At 33.6% G+C, this 18,827-nt stretch overlaps 3 protein-coding genes across 5 annotated transcripts; 1 reads left to right on the forward strand and 2 right to left on the reverse strand.

Moving 5' to 3' along the window:
- Window positions 1-1,242: 1,242 nt before the first annotated feature.
- Window positions 1,243-10,146, reverse strand: LOC103872281 (protein PLANT CADMIUM RESISTANCE 2). Of its 2 annotated transcripts, XM_009150627.3 has the most exons (4): window positions 6,020-10,131; window positions 5,731-5,802; window positions 5,399-5,611; window positions 1,243-5,307 (listed from the first exon to the last, which is right to left on the reverse strand). In XM_009150627.3, exons 1-4 carry the CDS (start codon window positions 6,105-6,107, stop codon window positions 5,225-5,227), a joined length of 456 nt encoding a protein of 151 aa, XP_009148875.1. In that variant the 5' UTR covers window positions 6,108-10,131; the 3' UTR covers window positions 1,243-5,224. The 2 variants fall into 2 exon arrangements, with proteins under 2 accessions (XP_009148875.1, XP_033129912.1); XM_033274021.1 differs by having other exon boundaries at window positions 1,243-5,611; window positions 6,020-10,146.
- A 2,470-nt stretch (window positions 10,147-12,616) lies between these two features.
- LOC103872282 (21 kDa protein) lies at window positions 12,617-14,460 on the forward strand. Its single transcript, XM_009150628.3, has 2 exons — window positions 12,617-13,486; window positions 14,359-14,460. Exon 1 carries the CDS (start codon window positions 12,693-12,695, stop codon window positions 13,437-13,439), a length of 747 nt encoding a protein of 248 aa, XP_009148876.2. The 5' UTR covers window positions 12,617-12,692; the 3' UTR covers window positions 13,440-13,486; window positions 14,359-14,460.
- Window positions 14,461-14,841: 381 nt separating this feature from the next.
- On the reverse strand, window positions 14,842-18,827 carry LOC103872283 (putative clathrin assembly protein At1g14910). Of its 2 annotated transcripts, XM_009150629.3 has the most exons (15): window positions 18,556-18,819; window positions 18,415-18,484; window positions 18,234-18,331; window positions 17,980-18,118; window positions 17,746-17,876; window positions 17,581-17,673; window positions 17,410-17,460; window positions 17,233-17,298; window positions 17,072-17,137; window positions 16,913-16,993; window positions 16,742-16,822; window positions 16,491-16,652; window positions 16,333-16,411; window positions 16,131-16,246; window positions 14,842-16,019 (listed from the first exon to the last, which is right to left on the reverse strand). In XM_009150629.3, exons 1-15 carry the CDS (start codon window positions 18,643-18,645, stop codon window positions 15,042-15,044), a joined length of 2,301 nt encoding a protein of 766 aa, XP_009148877.1. In that variant the 5' UTR covers window positions 18,646-18,819; the 3' UTR covers window positions 14,842-15,041. The 2 variants fall into 2 exon arrangements, with proteins under 2 accessions (XP_009148877.1, XP_033129907.1); XM_033274016.1 differs by having other exon boundaries at window positions 17,581-17,876; window positions 18,556-18,827.

Here is an 18,827-nt window from a genome sequence, read left to right on the forward strand (position 1 = left end):
AAAAAGAAAAAAAATCACAAAGCTATTTTTTGTGTGTTTTAATCTATTTTTATTATTTAATAATAATAATATAATATTTTTAAAAAAAAAAATTGAGTTAATTGATTTACCATCGATTAAATTTTCTTGAGAACTGATAATAACATAAAAATGTTTGATTTATGATATAAAATTAATGTTTCTTTTTAATAGTATATGTTAACAATAGAAAAAAAAATATCATCTTTATTAAAAATGGTATTTTTAGTTTAAATAGAGACATACCACCAAATATTCGGTAACATTAGGTTCGCACGATGGAACTAACATGAAGAACATGATTGATGACATGACGAAGGTGATGTATTACACGTGGTGAGATCATCCACTGAAATTTGGCTTCTTCGACTTTATCTTTTGGAAAACTTCCGTTCCCATTTGTAGATATAGTATAAACATGTTTCTGCCCGACTACATGAAGGTGTCATCAGCCAAGAACATTGAATAAATATTACATTGATTGGTACTTTTCATCTACTTTAATGAAAACTAAAAAAGTTCAAAAAATACTTATAAGTCTTCTAGTTAAACAGCGATTTTGTTATTATAAATTGTGGAAAACTCGGATGTTCCACGTCTTAAATGTCATCCGCTTTGTCGGTACACAGAAAAAAAAAACCATCCGGTGCGAAACACGCCATCCACAATTTCCAAATCATCCAAGTTCTATTAAACTTAGTAGTTGTTAACGTAGACACAGTATTGATTTATTGGGATAAACGAAGTATTCGACTGTTTCGGGCCCACTACTCTTTGTTGACACCTTCCTGATCATGCAAAAAGTAACTCGGTTCCGTCTGCCACTCAAAACTGATTCAGGTTGGTCACAATAACGTAAGACCGACCCAAATCTTAAGTTGAGGAATTTGTAAAATTAACAAGGCGACTCCTACAACCCTATTTGCTTTGAAGTTAATTTTTATAATAAAAAACTAGTCGTTAATTTCTTTTTTTTTTTAAATTAGTAAATACTAAATAGCTATGTAAAAATGCATGAATAAATCTAGCAACGGCCTACTGCTAGGTCATGCCGTAGTTCTTTCTTAAAATAAGTTTGTGAATTTCATTATCAAATGATAAGGTTTGTATTTTGTAACATTACAAAAAGTAGACAAGAGGCCAATATGAGCCCAAAAGAAATAAAAACAGAGATTGGCCTACTAGAATATCTAAAAGAGTCCTACTGGAGCCAAGCTTTTTTTTTTCTGAAAATACTGGAGCCAAGCTTGCATCAAAAATTTAAACCTCTTACACTTCTATGTAAAAAATGCATGCATTAAAAAAGGGTCATGAAAGAGCAAAATACATACCACAAGATATACTGATCCTGCGGTCGCGGTATTCTTGAGTTAAAGCGCCTGCCGCATACCTTGCATAAAGATGTCTACACGAATCTCCGAAATCACCACCACGAAGATTGTATTGAGCTCTCATTTTGTCTCTGTACAAATATGAGTAGATACATCATGTTACTGTGCTTATACACGCATAGAAGGCTCCAACTTTAACGCTGCGTTTTCAAACCGCTATTACTTATTGCTATATCTCACATTTAGAATAACTTGAAAGAACCCTCTCACTATGGAATGTGTCTAGATCATTTACCGGTGGAATCTTATCTCACAATGGAATGTGTCTAGATCATTTACAGGTGGACTCGCGATCAATAGTTATTTCTATTTGGCGAAAGGTAGTTAATTATTAGGATATATATCCCACATCGAAAATTCTAATGAACATTAAATAATATATCAAATGCTAAGATCAATCCACTAATCGCCAATTGGTTTTAAGTTTAAAGCCCATAATAAACATGAATTTAACATGGTATCAGAGTCCAAATTTTAAATACCTAAACTCCTAATTAATATTTACCTTTCCAGGTACCGGGTATAAAGATCGTGATTAACCCTTCCGACCGGGTATAAAGACCGTGTTAAACTCGTTTGACCGAGTATAAATGTCCTAAGGTTCCGAAATTTTATGACTGATAGGAGCCATCATTTCGGTGAGAGGTATTATGGATATATATCCCACATCGAAAATTCTAAGGGATATTAAATAATACATAAAGAATAAGGTCAATCCACTAATCGCCAATTGGTTTTAAGTTAGAATCTCATAATAAATCTGAATCTAATATTAACGATTGGGCACCAACATGTGATGCATGCAACATATTTCATTTTGTAAAATCAACATTGTGTTTAATTATTATTTTTTTGTACATTAAATGGCACATGTAGGTGTAATTAATTGTTTTTCGAAAATAGATAAAAGGAGGGAATGTTTTCAATTATAAAATTTAACTAGATCTTGACCCGCACATCCGTGCGGAACTTCTCTTCTTATACTAAAATATTTTAGTTTATATAATAAAATCTATCACTAAATTAATGTGATTTATATGTATTATATAACTCTATAATGCCTACATTTAAATGGCTTATACTGTTGTTACTATATATTTTTGTAACAAAATTTATTTTGAGAACATTATTATGTAACAATACTATTTTACATAATTTTAATTTTTTTCTTAGTTTGAAATGTAATATGGAAGTTAAACTAAATTTGGACCTACATAATAGAGAAGAAATGTTGTGAGATATTGTTAAAAACAACAAAAAATATATTTTTGTAAAGAAACTATAATATATTGTACATGCAAAACAATTTTGTAGTAGAAATCTTATTTGAAAAATTACTTGAAATACACAAACTTGAAATATGAATGGATATTTATTTGATTATTTCTAACAAAATCTTTTTTAAGATCTTTATAAAATGTAGTTCTGACAATTAATTTAAATTTTTATTATCATTAAAATATAGTTAAAATATTTTATATTATTTTAATTTTTGTTCATTAAACAAAAATAAATCTAATTTGAAATTATAGTTATATTTTCTGATAGTTAAAATTTAAATTAATTGATTTTCAAAAATAAAATTTAAAATGATTCTGAATAAGATTTTCTTTGATTTTTCTTAAACAATATTTATTTCTATTTTAAATAAAAGATAAAGATATTAAAAGATATGATGATTAAATTATGTAAAATTTGATAAACATTATAGAGGATTATAGAGGATGGTCTATTTTTAAATATCACATGAAAAAGTCATAATTTATGTTTTAATAATATAGATAGATACTACACACTATATCATTCATCTTGAATAAGTGTAAAATTAATTCAGATCTTACTTCTCAATCTTAATCACATTTTAATTATAATACTAGATTTTGACCCGCGCTTTGAAAGCGCGGGTTATTTTGGATTATAAATAAATTTTGATAGGAAATAGTATTTTGTAATTGTTGTAAATTATTATATTACAAAGTTGTATGATATGACATATTTTTGGGTATTCGTTTGAGTTTTCGGGTACGTTTTTATATCATGTATTTTTTGAGTTTTCGCATATTTTTTGGATTTTTGGGTATTTCAAATCTTTTTCGAGTATTAAATATTCGAACTGATCTGGACTTGTTATTAAAAATACAGGTATTTTACAGGTATTTGAATTATGGATACAAACATAAAAGGAACAATCTAAACTCAAACCAACAAAATCAAATACCTAATTATGTTCAAATGTCTAAGATCTGAAGGACTCAAACTCGAAATGAACCGATCTGTACCAACCCGAAAATTCGATGGCCATGCTTATTCTATTTCTGATTATATTTTGTTTGCATTTTATAATAGTTACATTTGTTAAATTGGTAAGACTTGAGATTAATTTATATATTCTAGCTAATTTAATAGTATAGATTTATACTGTTTTTAATATAGTTTTTAAACTTATATTAAATAATAATATTTTTTAATCTTCTATTACTATATATTTAAAATGATTACCAGAAGTCTAACCGATAAACCAAGTAATCTAATATGTAATTGGGTATGGTTTTTAAAAAAATATATAATTTAAAACCCGTAAAAAACTATTTTTTCAAAATTAAATTAATTATTTTATTGTTTTAAAAATATATTCATATCGTACTATATAATATGATTATTTTAGCATAAATAAATTATACATAGGAAATTAGTAAAAGTATCATCCCATCATAATATTATATATACTCACAATAGTGAATATATTGAAATTTTTTTTGTGTCCAAAAAAATATATTGGAATTGGTTTATTCACGTTATGCAAATATCTATTCTAGCTATAGTAATCTTTGAAAAGAAATAGTTCTAAAGTTAAAAAAAAAAGTAATTATGTTTTATTTAGGCAAACAAAATAATTAATCTTTGCAAATATCGTAGTAGCATAATAATTATTTTATTTATATACCATATCAAAAAACAAAAGCAAGGTAAAAGCATAAATAATTATGTTGTAGTAAAAAGTATATATAGTTATGTTGCTCAAACATATAATATACTATGTGCATCGTGATAGTACTTCTTTCGTTGAACTCTAAGAAATAATATAATTCATATACAGTGTATATATTATAATAAAAATCGATTAGTTTCGTAAGATCCCATTTAGTATCAGATTAATTATTGATTGGTTGTAGTGTTTCTTTTAAATTGGTTAATAATTATTAATAAAAATAATTAACATAATGTTCCTTTTTGGACTAACATAATGTTCCTTATAATTAGGAGTATATATTTTGATTGATTAAAATAAATATTAAATAAAACATATTATTAAAGAAGGGGTCCAACAACTTTTATAAGTAGATTTTTCAAAACTGCTTCCTTTTTAATAGAATAGATTTTATCAAATTCTACACATCTCCGAGTTAAATACATCAGAATCAATCACTGATCAAATCAAATCGAACCAAACCAAATCACTTAAACCAAATCCGAATAAATTGGTGCGTACCCAATAATTCTTGGATGTTAACTTGCCTTTCCTATGTTGAAGGAGAAAGTGAACGGTAATATCAACGACAGCTATAAACAAATCTATAAATTTTGAAAGAAAAAAGCAATTTTTTTGTAGACTATTCAACCTCACAATTACATTCTCGACCAAACCAAATCACAGACGTATAATGACATGTTAGTCCAAGTAACATATCTTTGACCGAGTATTATACAAACATATACAATCATTTTCATAAATCATAACAAGCATATTACACAAATCCACACGGAAGATTAGACCTCACTTTATAATATGACTAAATAATGTAAAGGAATGAGTCTTAGCGGGTCATGCCGCCTTGGAAGACTGGAGCACCCATCGCCACGCCTTGGTTCTGTTGCAACTGTGCGTTCCCGGCCCATCCTAAAATACCACATTAATGTAATGAATGTGAATGTTTTGAGATTACTATACAAAGTGAAAAAGAAAAATTCAGGTATAAAGAAATCAATACCAAGTTTCATATCGTAGCCACGGTTCTTGAGTTCACGGTATTGTTGAGTGAGAGCACAGAGTTCACAGAAGAAATGTTTAAGGCAATCTCCACAATCATTGCCTCCAATATTGTATTGAGCTCTCATCTTTCCACGATAGAAACACGAGTAGAGACATCCGCAACCCGTGAAAAAACTTATCAACGTGTATAGTGCTCCAGCCGTACCACACGCTGAAATTTCCAAAACAGCAATTTATTTATCGCTATCGCTTGCTGCCTTTCTTTAAATTTGACAATATTTTATATATATGTCTTGTTATATGGTCTAAGATTTAAGTAATTAAACTTACTGGTTGATCCTTGATCAACAATCTCAGCGACTTGGCCAAATGTAATACATGGACACCAGCATGTGATACAACCTGTTCATTCATTTTGGAAGATCAATAGTAAGTTTTGTTGGGTTCTTTTTTTCATAATAAAGTATCAAGTGACAAATTAACTAAAAATAGATCAAAGTATAAACTGTAGACTGATAACAACCATATAGTTCTTTATTATCTTTTCATACGTACAATTATATATGTTCAAAGAGACAGGGAAGTAAATAAATAAAAATGGCCGGATTTTTGTTATTACAGTTTCCGCAGTCGGAGAAGCAATCACAGAAGCCTGTGGACCATTCTCCTTCAGCTTGAGGCTGGCCATGAAGGTGTTTAGCTTCCATCACGAAAGAGAGAGAGAGAGAGAGAGATAGATTGTAACGAAAAATATGTTTAATATCTTGATAAAAAACGAAGGATGATGCTTGTATTTATAAGGACACTAGAGTTCATTATCTTTTTAACTCGTCAGGATTAACCTCGACTATTTCAAATTATAATAAGTTATATTTGTTAAAATGAAAGTATATAGCCATCGCGATTACTTAATATCTTCTTGACTTTAATTACCCTTTTTTCTAAGGTTTTGTTTTAAGGAATCCATTTTATTTAAAATGGATGATGATGATTGATGACACACACATATAACACTGTTTTTAATCATTTCTATGACGGCACTTCTTTGAAACTCTACTCATTTTATTAAAATATATAATATCTTTTTATAAAAACAATCAACTCTAACAGAAAAAATCATTTTAGATTTAGATACATGGAGCTAGAAATGATAACTATGACTATGAATATGTAAAGTCTTTAAACCAAACAGTCTGTATCATTGGGGAAAAAGAAATTAATCAGAAGACTTTTCTAATTTATTTAAGTATGTTTTACTATTTCAGAGTGATAGAAAAGTTGATAGTTATAAACTATTTTTTTGGAAAATAAAAATAAACCTAATTCTCTCTCTCTTTTCTATAGATATCCACATGAAATATCAATATGGTAGATAGGCTTTAGTTATTTACTACATTATCCATGTGTTAAGAAATCCTGCATGCATGACTCTAAAATATCAAAATTGGGGAATTTTAGAAAGAAAAAAAAAACTATGTGGGAGAACTCATGAAAGTTAAGCCCTTTTTGAAAAAAAAAAAACTCATGAAAGTTTTTGCTCCAAAATGTTATTACGAATGAATAATTCACGTCGACGGTTTCAATATTCTCTCTAGTTGGAAATCACGACCGGATCATATAGAAGATGTCTGATGGCACACAAGTGACTATTTCTATTTTCATATCTTTGACCCAATATCTTTATTTCCAGGTCCCCGTCAATCATTTTGCAAACTAGTGTCAGACAATTTATCTATATATATTTTTAATATCTGTATATTACTAAAGTAGGAGAATATATATAGAGAGAGAATATTAGAACACTAATTAAGCTAACATGTTAAACCTTGTGTATTGTTTTTCTTCCTATCAATGGGCATTGATGAATTACAAGTAGACGGGTTGAATTTATTAGCCATACAACTTTTATGTTTCAGTTGGATAATCAAGTGGATGTATGTATCATTAATCTTATAGGCCACCAATGGTATGTATCATTATTAAACATGGACCATATACTAGCTCATTGGCCACCTTTTATGTCTATCAGTAAGTAATAACAACATGATCAGTGGAGCCGGGAGGATATTGATGAAGTCGCGCCAGCATTCAGACAATATAAATATAAAGGCTTCAATTTGTTATAATGTGGAAAATAAATACTTATGTAGAATAAAAAGGTAAAATTAATCATGGAAACTAAAATAACATTGCATAATGATAGTTTATTCTGTTTATGTATGAGTATATACAAGATTGAAGAGGGGCAAAACCTGAAATCAGTAAACGTAAGATGTTCCAGTAAGATATAGGACCCGCCATGTATGTAAGATGTTATTTATTTGATAATATTTCAAGTGGACTTTTGCTTTTGATATACTTTAAAGTCTTTGGTGGAGCTTATTGAGCCGCCATATAAGATTTGAGAATGAAACTTCAAATTAAATTTTGCGGATCTACCGACCACTGTTTTTTTTTTTTTGAATTATACAGAGGTATCCTGGCTCCACAGAAGTGATCCAGACTAGTCACGTGTTGCCACGTGTCGGTCCTCTGTCCCTGACGATACCGAAATGTTAATTTCCCAGTGGCCGGGATTCGAACTCAGGTGGCGGTACTCACAGCTGTAAGCCCTTTACCACTAGAGCGACCACTGTTATAAACGGCTCAACTTAAAGTTTTAACCATAGTAGACTTTCTTTCTATATGTTCGAAGTTAATACTAGGGGTGGGCATTTCGGTTATTTTTTCGATTCGATTCGGTTTGGTTAGTTTGGTTCTACTATATTTCCAACTGAAGTAAACCATAGTTAGTTTGGTTCGGTTTATATTCGATATGGTTTGTATTCAGTTCGGTTTTTTTTTTTGAATCGGTTTAAGTAGATTCTTCTTAGTTTAACTTTTCGAAGAGAAATTATGTTTTATAAACATAAACGATGTGAACTAAATTCAATATAAAACTGAAACAAAAACCTTTAAAAAGTCACTAAAGTGCATATAAGTATTAAAACAAATGAAAGTTAACTAAAGTAAAAAAAACAACAATGACATCATTAGTAATGTCTCTTATATCATTAAAATTAAAAAGCCTAGAATGAATGAAATATTTTAAATCAAATAGTTTGATGATTACATATTAGGTTAGAAGAATATATGTTAATGAATAAAAATAGAAAATACGTGGTTTAGTATTAAAATTTTAGTATATTGGTATTACTAATATTTTTAATTTAAATAATTACAAAACACATCGGTTTCTCGGTTCGGTACGGTTTTAAACCGTACCGAACCATTCGAGTTGAGAAAATCTTCAACTGAATGGTTTGAAATAGACTTTAGTTTGGTTTGAATTGATTTCGGTTCAGTTGGTTCGGTTTCATTCAGTTCGGTTCGGTTATTTTTCCCACCCCTAGTTAATACCACTTTACTAACCTGAAAAAAAAACTCAAAATTAATGTAATTGAAGTGAATTGGTTAAAAACATAATGTAATTGAAGTGAATGAACAAGCTTTTCTCTCTCCTCCAATCTTTTTCTCTCCAGCCCCCAAACCTCCGTTTCGTCTTGCTTTGGTGTCGGCGGTGCCAGAGGCGCTCCTTCTTACCCTTCCTCTTGTTCTCTTTGCTATTGTCTTGCCTTTCACCTTCTCTCTTCGATATGTCTCTGGTTCTGGGCGTGTGAAGCTCTCCGGCATCTCCTCCAGCTCGGGATGGTGTAGATCTGTGGTCTCTTCCTCCGTTTTGGTGTCAAGGCGAGTCAAGAGTGGTGACTGTTGAGTCAATGGTCGGTTTTTAGGGTTCGGTGCTCAGCTTTGCTTTGTGAAACAGCTCTTTGGTTCTCAAAGGCGGCAGTGGCTTAGAGACTAGTTTGTTGGGTCTGTTGCTTTCTCTTCGTTGGCTCCACTGTTTTGGAGTTGCTGCATCCCAGTGCCACCGGTGTGGTCGCTTGGCAACCGTTGGTAGTAGCTCTCTATTATCCTTTGTGAAGGTTGATGTGTCCTTAGGTCTCTCGATGCAGCAGCGTTTTTGAACCCGCTTTTTGTTCATATATGGAGTATTCTCGGTTCAGCTTTGCGGACTTTGGGGACCTCTTGGTTTTGGTTTTGCTTACCGCTTTGCTTAGCTTTTGGAGGAGGTAGTAAGGCTTCAAAAGGAAGATGCGGCTTGTCTTTGTGAGTGAGCTTCTGCTATTAAGCTCCCTTTGATCTGGTTTTGGAGGTGGAGATGCGGCTTGTGTTGGTGCGAGCCCTGCTATTAAGCACTGATAGTTAGTATTTGGGAGTGGAGATGTGGCTCGATTTCGCGATTGAGCTCCTGGTATTAAGTTCTGTTAGTTTGTGTTGTCTTGGTGTTTTGTCCCCAAAAGGAACTTCGCTATTGCTTCCAGATGAAACAAATTCCTTTTGCCTTCTTTGCGGTTGTGCATATCTTTTCCTTGCTGCTCTCTCATGTTACCCTTAGATAGAAATTTGCTCGTTTATCGCTATCACTCTCTACCGATGCTTACAAGTTGAAGTTTTAGGTTTTACCGATTGTCGTTTGCTTCCACGGTTTTTACCTTTTTTGCCGTGGAACCAATTACCTTAGGTTTTACAGTTTGTCAACAACTTATTGTAAAACCTTATCTTAACAAAAAAAAGTAATTGAACAATGACTTAAAAGGTTTGCAAAAGTTTAATTTTAAAATTCATTACGAATGCTTCTTATTATAGTATGGAATTTAATTCGTTTAGACAGAAAACTCAGAAATGACCAAGAAAATCCAAAACACGTAAATGCAATGATGGGGATGTAGGCTGTTCAATATGGTAAAACCGAACCGAACCGAAATAGACAATATGGTTTGGTTTTGGTATATACCATATAAACCGAATGGATATAATTTTATAAAAACCGTAGGATTTGGATATGGTTTGGTATATCACCTATTAAACCGAATAAACCGAACAAAACCGATTAAAAGTAGAAACATGTAAATATGTATCTATTTTATAACAATACATGAAAATTTATTTGTTATATAAGTTAAATTTGTGTTAATAAGTATTACCATCATGTTATAGTAATAAAGAACTTTATATAATTTGTAAAACACTTAAACTATAATTAAATAACAATACATCGTAATTCATACATCTTATTTTCTAAGTCTTTTTTTTACCTTTTTGTTTTATTTTAGTATTCACTAAATTAATATGAAGATGGTAAATTTGATGGAAAATAATTAATGAAAATTTTTCACAACTTTTTTCTTATCTATAAACAAACAGAGTTTCATGTTCAATCGAAAAAGCATGACTTTAATGAACACTAAATATGAAAGAGTGGAAAAACTTTTCTTTCATGTTTCTGTTTTGTTTCATATTTTTATTTTCAAAATTTCAGGCTCTGATTTTAATTATAGATTTGATGATTTTATTTGATGGTAGAAGCATTTTTACGTTTTTGTTCATTTATTTGAACATGCAATATATTTTTAATAAATAACTGTGTTGACAATATGACTCTAAAATTTATTTTATATGATCTCAAACTAAATAATTATGTTTTTGGTATAAAACCGAATAAACCAAAAACCGACGGTATATAAACCGAACCGAACCGAAGTAAATATGGATTTAGAATGGTAGTTATATTTTACTAACCGAAATACCAAAAACTGAAAAAATCGAACCGATATCCGGATTGAACACCCCTATGGGGATGGTATAAATTAATTACTTTTCAGTCTTTTAAATGCAATGATGGGGATGTAATACTTGGGATCATCAGAATTCTAAAACTTTGGAACCAACTGCTTTCACACCAGGGGAAGACCATCCAAAGCAAGGAACCAACAGTTTGGAAGATCTCTTGAAAAAAGTTTTTAGCACTAGTATATCTTATTTGTATGCTAGTTTATTCGAAATATCCCAACGGTCTAAGGCCGTCGAACTATTGGGAAAAAAAGAGGAAAATCACTTTGATTTCTTGTTCTGGAGAAATAAATTGCTCACGAAAAATGAAAAGAAACATATTATATATATCGAAATCATTTCCTTCACATACTGGAAGGTGGATCACTTGTAGAAGGTGGAGGAATGACATAATGCTAATCCATGCTGTACATGGCCAAGGAAGCATAAAATGATTAACAACATCATAGTAATCATCTTTCGGGCTTTCAATGATAGTTAATTAGTTATGATAAAAACTAAAGGGTTGGTGGCAATGGGCCTTAGAGTTGTGTTGTTGTTGTTTTCAGGGATGTTTTCATAATACCACATTCTTGCCTAGTGTAGTAGCGTTTGCTAAAGTCTTCCCTATTTCTGATACATTACAATCTTCTTATTGTCGTTGGACAAGTTCCATTCAAGTCAGCAACATAATAGATTTCTCTAGAAGACCAACAATTGACACTATATTGGAAATATATACATCAAAATTGTGTACTACCACAGACTTTAAAATATCTTCTTTTTTAAAAAACTTTTTGCATCATCTTATTGAATATTTACACAAAAAGTAAGCCTACCTCAAACAATACTACCAATCAGATCTTTTATAATATACTATATGTAATGTCGGCTACCTCCCCACTACATCTACATGCTATACACACTCATTTTTCCGGAGGTGGCATTCTAAGTGGACTCTACTCTTAAGCAACATGGTGAGAAGCGATAGATTTTTCACTTACTAAAACGATGGTGGCATAACATGTTTTTTCACTCACACACACACACACACACACACACACACATATATATATATATATATATGATATATCTTAATTTCGCACTAACTTAAAAGCGATAGATTTTTGTGTATAATTCCAACAGCTTATATGAACTATATTAGTTTCTATTATCAAATCGATGATAGTCTCTTGAGACTACAAAGTAAATAAGAAATTTTCCTAATAGTTTGATCTCCTATATGATTGTATCTTAATCCCACACTGGTTGGAGCATTCTGAAAAAAAGTTTAGAAATGTTTAATAATTACGCGTGCGTACATTTTCTTCTTGGACAACTTTTTTATATGGGCAGAAACATTGCGGGTAGGCGAATCTCCACATAGTCCATTCCGTAATTTGGTGAATCCCATCATCTTATTCTTCACCGTTCGATTCTATCGTGGTCGAATTGCAACTGGTTATGTCCATCCAAAATCTCACTCACGTGCACATCCATTATTTTTTGTTTTTGAAAAAGACACCCATAATTTTTCTAAAACCTAAACGTATGGGGGTTTCTTTAGAGGTACGGCTAAGAGTTGAAAACTATCAAGCCTTCTTTTACACACCAGCCATGAATAAAATGCACCAGACAAAATGATTAGTGGCAATAATGTGATTACAATGAACATTGTAAGGGCACACATGTCAGATATCTCCATTCCTCAATGCCTACATAAACCCTCCAATCTTTCTCGTAAACTACCAAAAACCTTAAAACATAAACAAGTCTTAAAGATGGCAAGGCAGCTTTATACGTCAGCCTTTTTTCACTTCGCCACCTTACTCTTCATCTTCCGAACAATCTCAGCGGTCCGCTTCCCTCCTGGACCAACAACAACTAACGACCTAGATTTCATCCGTACGAGCTGCAACGCAACGCTCTACCCAGACGTGTGTTTCACGTCGTTAGCTGGCTACGCCTCCTCCGTACAATATAACCCGGCGAGGCTAGCTAGGGTCTCCGTCGGCGTTTCCCTTTCCCGCGCAAAACACACGGCGTCTTATCTCTCAAAACTCTCACGCGCCTCGGCTTCCGCCGCCGTCCACGACTGCGTTTCAAACGTGGGAGACGCCATGGAGAAGATGCGTGGCTCGCTCCGTCAACTCCGGGAGATGAACCACCGTCGTCCCGGAGCTCCGACGTTTAGGTTTCAGATGAGTAACGTGCAGACGTGGATGAGTGCAGCGTTGACGGACGAGGAGACGTGTACTGATGGGATAACGGAGGAGATGGAAGACGGAGAAACGAAGACCGCCGTTTGCGAGAAAGTCGCCGACGTAAAGAGGTTCACGAGTAATGCGCTTGCTATAGTCAACACATACGCCAATAGTGGAGCCTAGCACTATAGGCCTTAATATGAATTTATAATACTTTGTATAATAAAGTACTAGATTTTGACCCGCGTTTTAAAAGCGCGGATATTTTTTTGGTGACCGTAAACTCAAATATTAAATGAATTTATATTAATTATTAGATATCTAAAATATTTAAAAGTTGTTATATTATTATTATTTTAGACCGGTACAATGTTTTCATTGAGTTTTCATATCCAAATCAGACTTGTGGTCGAACCGTAAGATCTAGTAACTCATATATAATGGGATAGAATATAATAAAATGAATATAGTAAAAGTATCTGAAAATTAAAAAGACCGTTATTAACCCACTGAGAAAAATATAATTTGTTTTTTGTTTTATAAATTTTTGATATATAAATATACATTTGACTTGTATAAGAAATTTCTTTTAACAAATATTGTTAAGTTTATTTATAAATATATTAATTATCAATCTACCAAAATATTGAAGCAAGTATTTTTTTTTTCTTTTTTAATTTTCTATCAAACTATTATCAATTTTTTTAAAAAAAAAATCAGTTTGCGACAGATATTTTATTATTAGAAATCCATACAATTTAAATAATGTTACATTTATATGTATTTATGTATAAAATGGTCTTCATAATTTGGGATTTTGTAAAAAAAATGGATCTAAAGTTAATTTGGTTAATTTTTTTTTCTGTAACAAAAGTTAATTGGATTTATAATTTTCTTTTCTGAATGGGTTGTATGAGTTAAATTATCCTTTTTAAGTTAAACGCCCAAAACCCAATTAATAATATTTATTTTGCTGATAACAAAGTGAGATTAAATAGGGATAACATATAATATATAAGGAATACAAAAAAATAAAATTAAAAGGGTCCAACAACCTTTTATAAGTAGATTTTTAAAAAATATTTCCCTTTTAATAGTATAGTGATCAGTGTGCTTAGAGTTTACTGCGTTGGAACTCCGAGTTTTGTGTTGCATTAAGCAAAGTTTAATTATATTCAAAACCAAGTCTAAAACGTTCCTTTCCCCTGCTAGTTTACTATACTTTTAGTTGAAATCTTTGATTACAAAAAGAAATAATATTATAATTCTATACGTTAAATACTCACTCTGTTTCATAATAATTGTTAGTCTAACATTTTTTTTTGTTAAACAAAAAGTGTCATTTTACAATTTCAGCTGAAAATTAATTGCAAAATACATTAAATTTATAAATAATTTTATTTATCTCAAATAATATTAGTCAAAAAGATGTAACTATTAACAATTTACATATATTTCAACAATTTTTTTAATCAGTGAAAAAAGTCTGTGTGAAAAATGTCGTTGGACATTTATTCAGAAAGTGAGGGGTACTAATGATGCTCTCTAACAGTTTACACCAAGCGTAGGATTTTTGCAAAGCTTGTAAATCGCATTCAAAACAAAGCAATGCTTGCGAACTAGGAGTGATTGTATTTGTTTAAATGCATAACAGATACCTTATTTCTTTCTTTGCTCACCCCAACCAAAGAGAGACAGTTTTACAATTATGTGTGTTTCTCGGAGTCTTTCTTTACAAATAACTCGCAAACTTGTGACAAACGAAGCATTTACCTTAAGCTGCGATCACATGCCACCAAAAGGGTTGCTGCTGTTATATTGCTGATGAGCACCTGCTGCATTAGCTGGAAATTCCCCGAAACCAGTGGTCTTTTGCGGCTCTGAAGCCGTGATTACTGAGAATTCCCCCAAACCGGAGTTCTTTTGCTCTTCTGAAACTGGGACTACTGGACCGGATGTCTTTTGCGGTTCTGAAACCGCGAATGCTGGAAATTCCCCAAAACCGGATGTCATCATTTGCGGTTCTGAAACCCCAGCTACTGGGAAATCCCCAAAACCAGATGTCTTTTGCGGTTCTGAAACAGCGAATGCTGAAAATTCGCCAAAACCGGATGTCATCATCTGCGGTTCTGAAACCGCAGCTACTGAGAAATCCCCAAAATCAGATGTCTTTTGCGGTTCTGAAACAGCGAATACTGGAAATTCTCCAAAACCGGTGGTCATTTGTGGTTCTGAAACGCTGACTACTGGAAATTCCCCAAAACCGGTGGTCATTTGTGGTTCTGAAACCGCCGCTACTGGAAGTTCCCCTAAACCGGATGTCATCATCTGCGGTTCTGAAACCGTTGCTACTGGAAATTCCCCAAAACCGGTGGTCACTTGTGGTTCTGAAACAGCGAATACTGGATTTCCCCCGAAACCGGTGGTCATCTGTGGTTCTGAAACAACTGGAAATTGCCCAAAACCGATGGTCTTTTGCGGTTCTGGAAGTGCAACTACCGGATATTCTTCAAAGTCACCAAAAGGATTTGCAGCGCCTGGTGCAACCTGAAGCTCTTGCTGCTGTTGTTGCTGATAGGCTGGCTGGTAGGGGCCGAATGGGTTGCTTTCGGCTGAAGGGGCCGAAACGCTGTTGGAAAATCCAAACGGGTCTTGAACCTCAAACGGATTTGGAGCTGGCGCCCCGTAAGCAGGCTGTTGGGCTGCTCTGTAGGTTACATCGTCATATAGGCTGTTCAGGGTGAGCGTGTCTAAGCCACCCGCCTAGCATTCGACAAAAACGGTTATAACTAAGAAGCCACAAATTCAATATACCAGCCCCAAACAGGATAATGGCAACTAATGATGCATGTTAACGTAGGAATATTATCTTACCAATTGCCTCTCTGTGGTTGCGGATATATCACTGCTAGGTGTTGTAACCAAGGCAAGCTCCCATCCTGACGGATCCGAGTCTCTTACTTGACCCAAATCAAAGAACGAAGACTCAACTGGAAACAGAAACTGAATCAGAAATGCGAAAGATAAACAACAAAAGGCGAACTTAGCGCTCCAGTGTGTAGTTTAAGAAGCTGACCATCAGTAGAAACTAACGCCAAAGCAAGCGCATTTTGATCCAGGATTTCTAATGGATCAGGTGCATCGTTGTTTAAACCCTGCGCAACACGGAGAGAATCAGAGACAGGAGAATGACAAGGACATAAAAGATCTAAAATCTAGATCATAAGACATCACCAGTAGATCATCTGTATCAATTAAATTCTGTGGAGTTTCTGCTGAAGCAGGAGGTTGGGTCTCCTCAGAGGGAATAACAGTACTATCTGAAGGCAATGATGGTTCATGTTCTTCATGCGCAGGTTCATCAGAAAGTTCATCATCCGGCCTATACGTCAGAAGCTGTATGTTGACAGAGATTTTAGAAAATAAGTTACAAGAGAAAAGTAATGGTTTCAGTAGGACCATAAACATGAAAATATAGACAATACCAGTGGCCCATCTGAGACGTCAACCATTTGAGGTGCGTCTCTCATATACTCCTCCATAGTTGCAAGGAAAGATTGTGGAGGCTTGAGAAAACAAAAACACAGTTATACCGTAATAATATTGTCCCTGCCCTTAAATATTGAAATGTAACAAAAAAAGTTCTTATCCGATACCTCTCTTAAAATAGGAAACTGGAAATTCCTAGCAATTTCTAATCCCTTGCATACTTCGTAGAAATGAGAAAGGTTGCCAGCCTGCATAGATAGACAAGCTCTCGTTAAGTGAAATCTAAATGGACCCAATAGAGAAAGAAAAAAACTCAACAAAGTTACCTGCGAACCCGCGCGCTTGTATATATCAAGGGCCTTGATGGCATCATGTCTTGGCATTTCAAAGAACTGCAATATATGCATATATATGAGACAGGGAAAAAGCAAAGACCACGTGAAGAGAGCGAGTAACTTCTGATGGAGAAGAAAAAAACTGAGCCTACCTTTTCTACTAGATTGATAATACCTTCGTTGATGGCACAATACACTTTAAAGCTCTCCTTCAATACCTGCAGATAGAAATTTTAAAAGATTTCAAAACTTAACTCAACCTGTTCTTTCCGGATATAACATGAGATACTCGACATAGAAGTTATGTGGCCGGGCTTAGTTTAACATACCAAAGCGAGTGCATACTGTATGATATGATTGTGCTTTGCAGCACCTTCTGGCTGAAAAAAAAACTCAAAATAGCAAAACTCAGTTCATTCGTCAAAGAAAGCTGCTCCAATACAATTTCACAATAAAATAAACTTTAAAGAACGACTCTAGAAAAGACATCAAAGAAGCACCTTACAACCCATGAGCCGATGCAGAAGCTGCTGTAAAGCCGGCAACTGTTCCAAGAGTTGTTCACCATCTAAATCCCTTGTTTTGCTATACCCCTGGCAATCAAATTCCCAAAACAGAATACCATTAAAGTACATGAGGCCACAAAAACCAAAAAAAGTTGGTACCTTCTCCTCCTGCCCCGGGGAAACTTTTGGAAGACGTTCAGCCTCGATATCATATTTCAAAACTCTGAAGCATTGAAGCCGTTCCTCGAGAAACAAAGCATAAGCGCGTACCCAAACAGAACAATCCCATGCTGTAACACGCAAAAAGCAAAATAACTCTCTCTGCAGAAACATTAAAAAGAATCTCATTTGCTTCTAGGAGACCCATGGCTGTAGGTAACAGTAAGAACTCACCCGCGGTGGATGAGTCATCCTTGAAATTAGAAAGCTGCAAGAAACGTCCTTTTCTAGAAAAGTTCAATAACTCTTCTCTAAACGTGGGATCGCCTTCCCTTACAAGCCGGTGCAAAACAAGCAATGCTTTTAACGCAACCTGTGTGAAGGATCACGAGTAATTCAAAATATAAAGATCTGAGAAACCTAAACAAAGCAGTAACCGATCTGATTATTTAAACGGTGAGATTATCATAAGGTTGATTCTTCGATACCGTCCAGTTTCTGGTTTTGTGCACTCGCCGGGAGAGAGTGTGAATGCAGTAAGCAACATCTGCTCGAGGCCGAGTTGCTGACGTGGCGATGAAGATCTCTGGTAACAGAAGATAAATCAGATCTGGAAAAGTAAAAAATAAAAATAGTTAAATGAAAAAAAAAAAAGAAGGAATCACAAACTCGTGAGATGGCGATCCTTGGGAGGACACTCGACGTGGTTAGTGGCTTTGACTATGGCCACTTCTATATCCTGCAAAAAAAGAATCGAATCTATGAGAGATTTGAATCGAGAATCGAAGGAGGAGTGAGAGGAGTGGATACGGCGTAATCGCTGTTGACGCGGACGAGGCCGACTTTAGTGGTGTCCTTTAGGGCTCCGTAAGCTCTTCGGAATGACTGAAGCGTTCCCATCGGAGACCAAGCGGTTTAGATCTCTCTCTCTCTTGGATCTTATCAGATGTTAATGACTTCTTTCCCGAGAAAACCTCTGAGAGAAAATCTTTTGACGCACAGAGAAGAAACTTCGAAGAAGGAAGATAAGGAGCTAAATTAAAGGAAAGATTGGATTCGGCACCTTTTATATTTTTTTTTTA

The sequence above is a fragment of the Brassica rapa genome, chromosome A06 (assembly GCF_000309985.2).
Source record: "Brassica rapa cultivar Chiifu-401-42 chromosome A06, CAAS_Brap_v3.01, whole genome shotgun sequence".
Classification (NCBI taxonomy): domain Eukaryota; kingdom Viridiplantae; phylum Streptophyta; class Magnoliopsida; order Brassicales; family Brassicaceae; genus Brassica; species Brassica rapa.

What these genes read in the sequence shown, in the direction of transcription:
- LOC103872283 (XM_033274016.1), bottom strand. Translation starts at nt 18,645, where the DNA reads ATGGGAACGCTTCAGTCATTCCGAAGAGCTTACGGAGCCCTAAAGGAC. An exon ending in ACGTCTCAGATGGGCCACTG is followed by an intron (nt 16,653 to 16,741) that starts GTATTGTCTATA and finishes GTCAACATACAG; the next exon opens with CTTCTGACGTATAGGCCGGA. An exon ending in GGCGTTAGTTTCTACTGATG is followed by an intron (nt 16,247 to 16,332) that starts GTCAGCTTCTTA and finishes TTCTGTTTCCAG; the next exon opens with TTGAGTCTTCGTTCTTTGAT.
- LOC103872281 (XM_033274021.1), bottom strand. Translation starts at nt 6,107, where the DNA reads ATGGAAGCTAAACACCTTCATGGCCAGCCTCAAGCTGAAGGAGAATGG. An exon ending in CTTCTCCGACTGCGGAAACT is followed by an intron (nt 5,803 to 6,019) that starts GTAATAACAAAA and finishes ATGAATGAACAG; the next exon opens with GTTGTATCACATGCTGGTGT. An exon ending in TGTTGATCAAGGATCAACCA is followed by an intron (nt 5,612 to 5,730) that starts GTAAGTTTAATT and finishes TGGAAATTTCAG; the next exon opens with CGTGTGGTACGGCTGGAGCA.
- LOC103872282 (XM_009150628.3), top strand. Translation starts at nt 12,693, where the DNA reads ATGATTAGTGGCAATAATGTGATTACAATGAACATTGTAAGGGCACAC.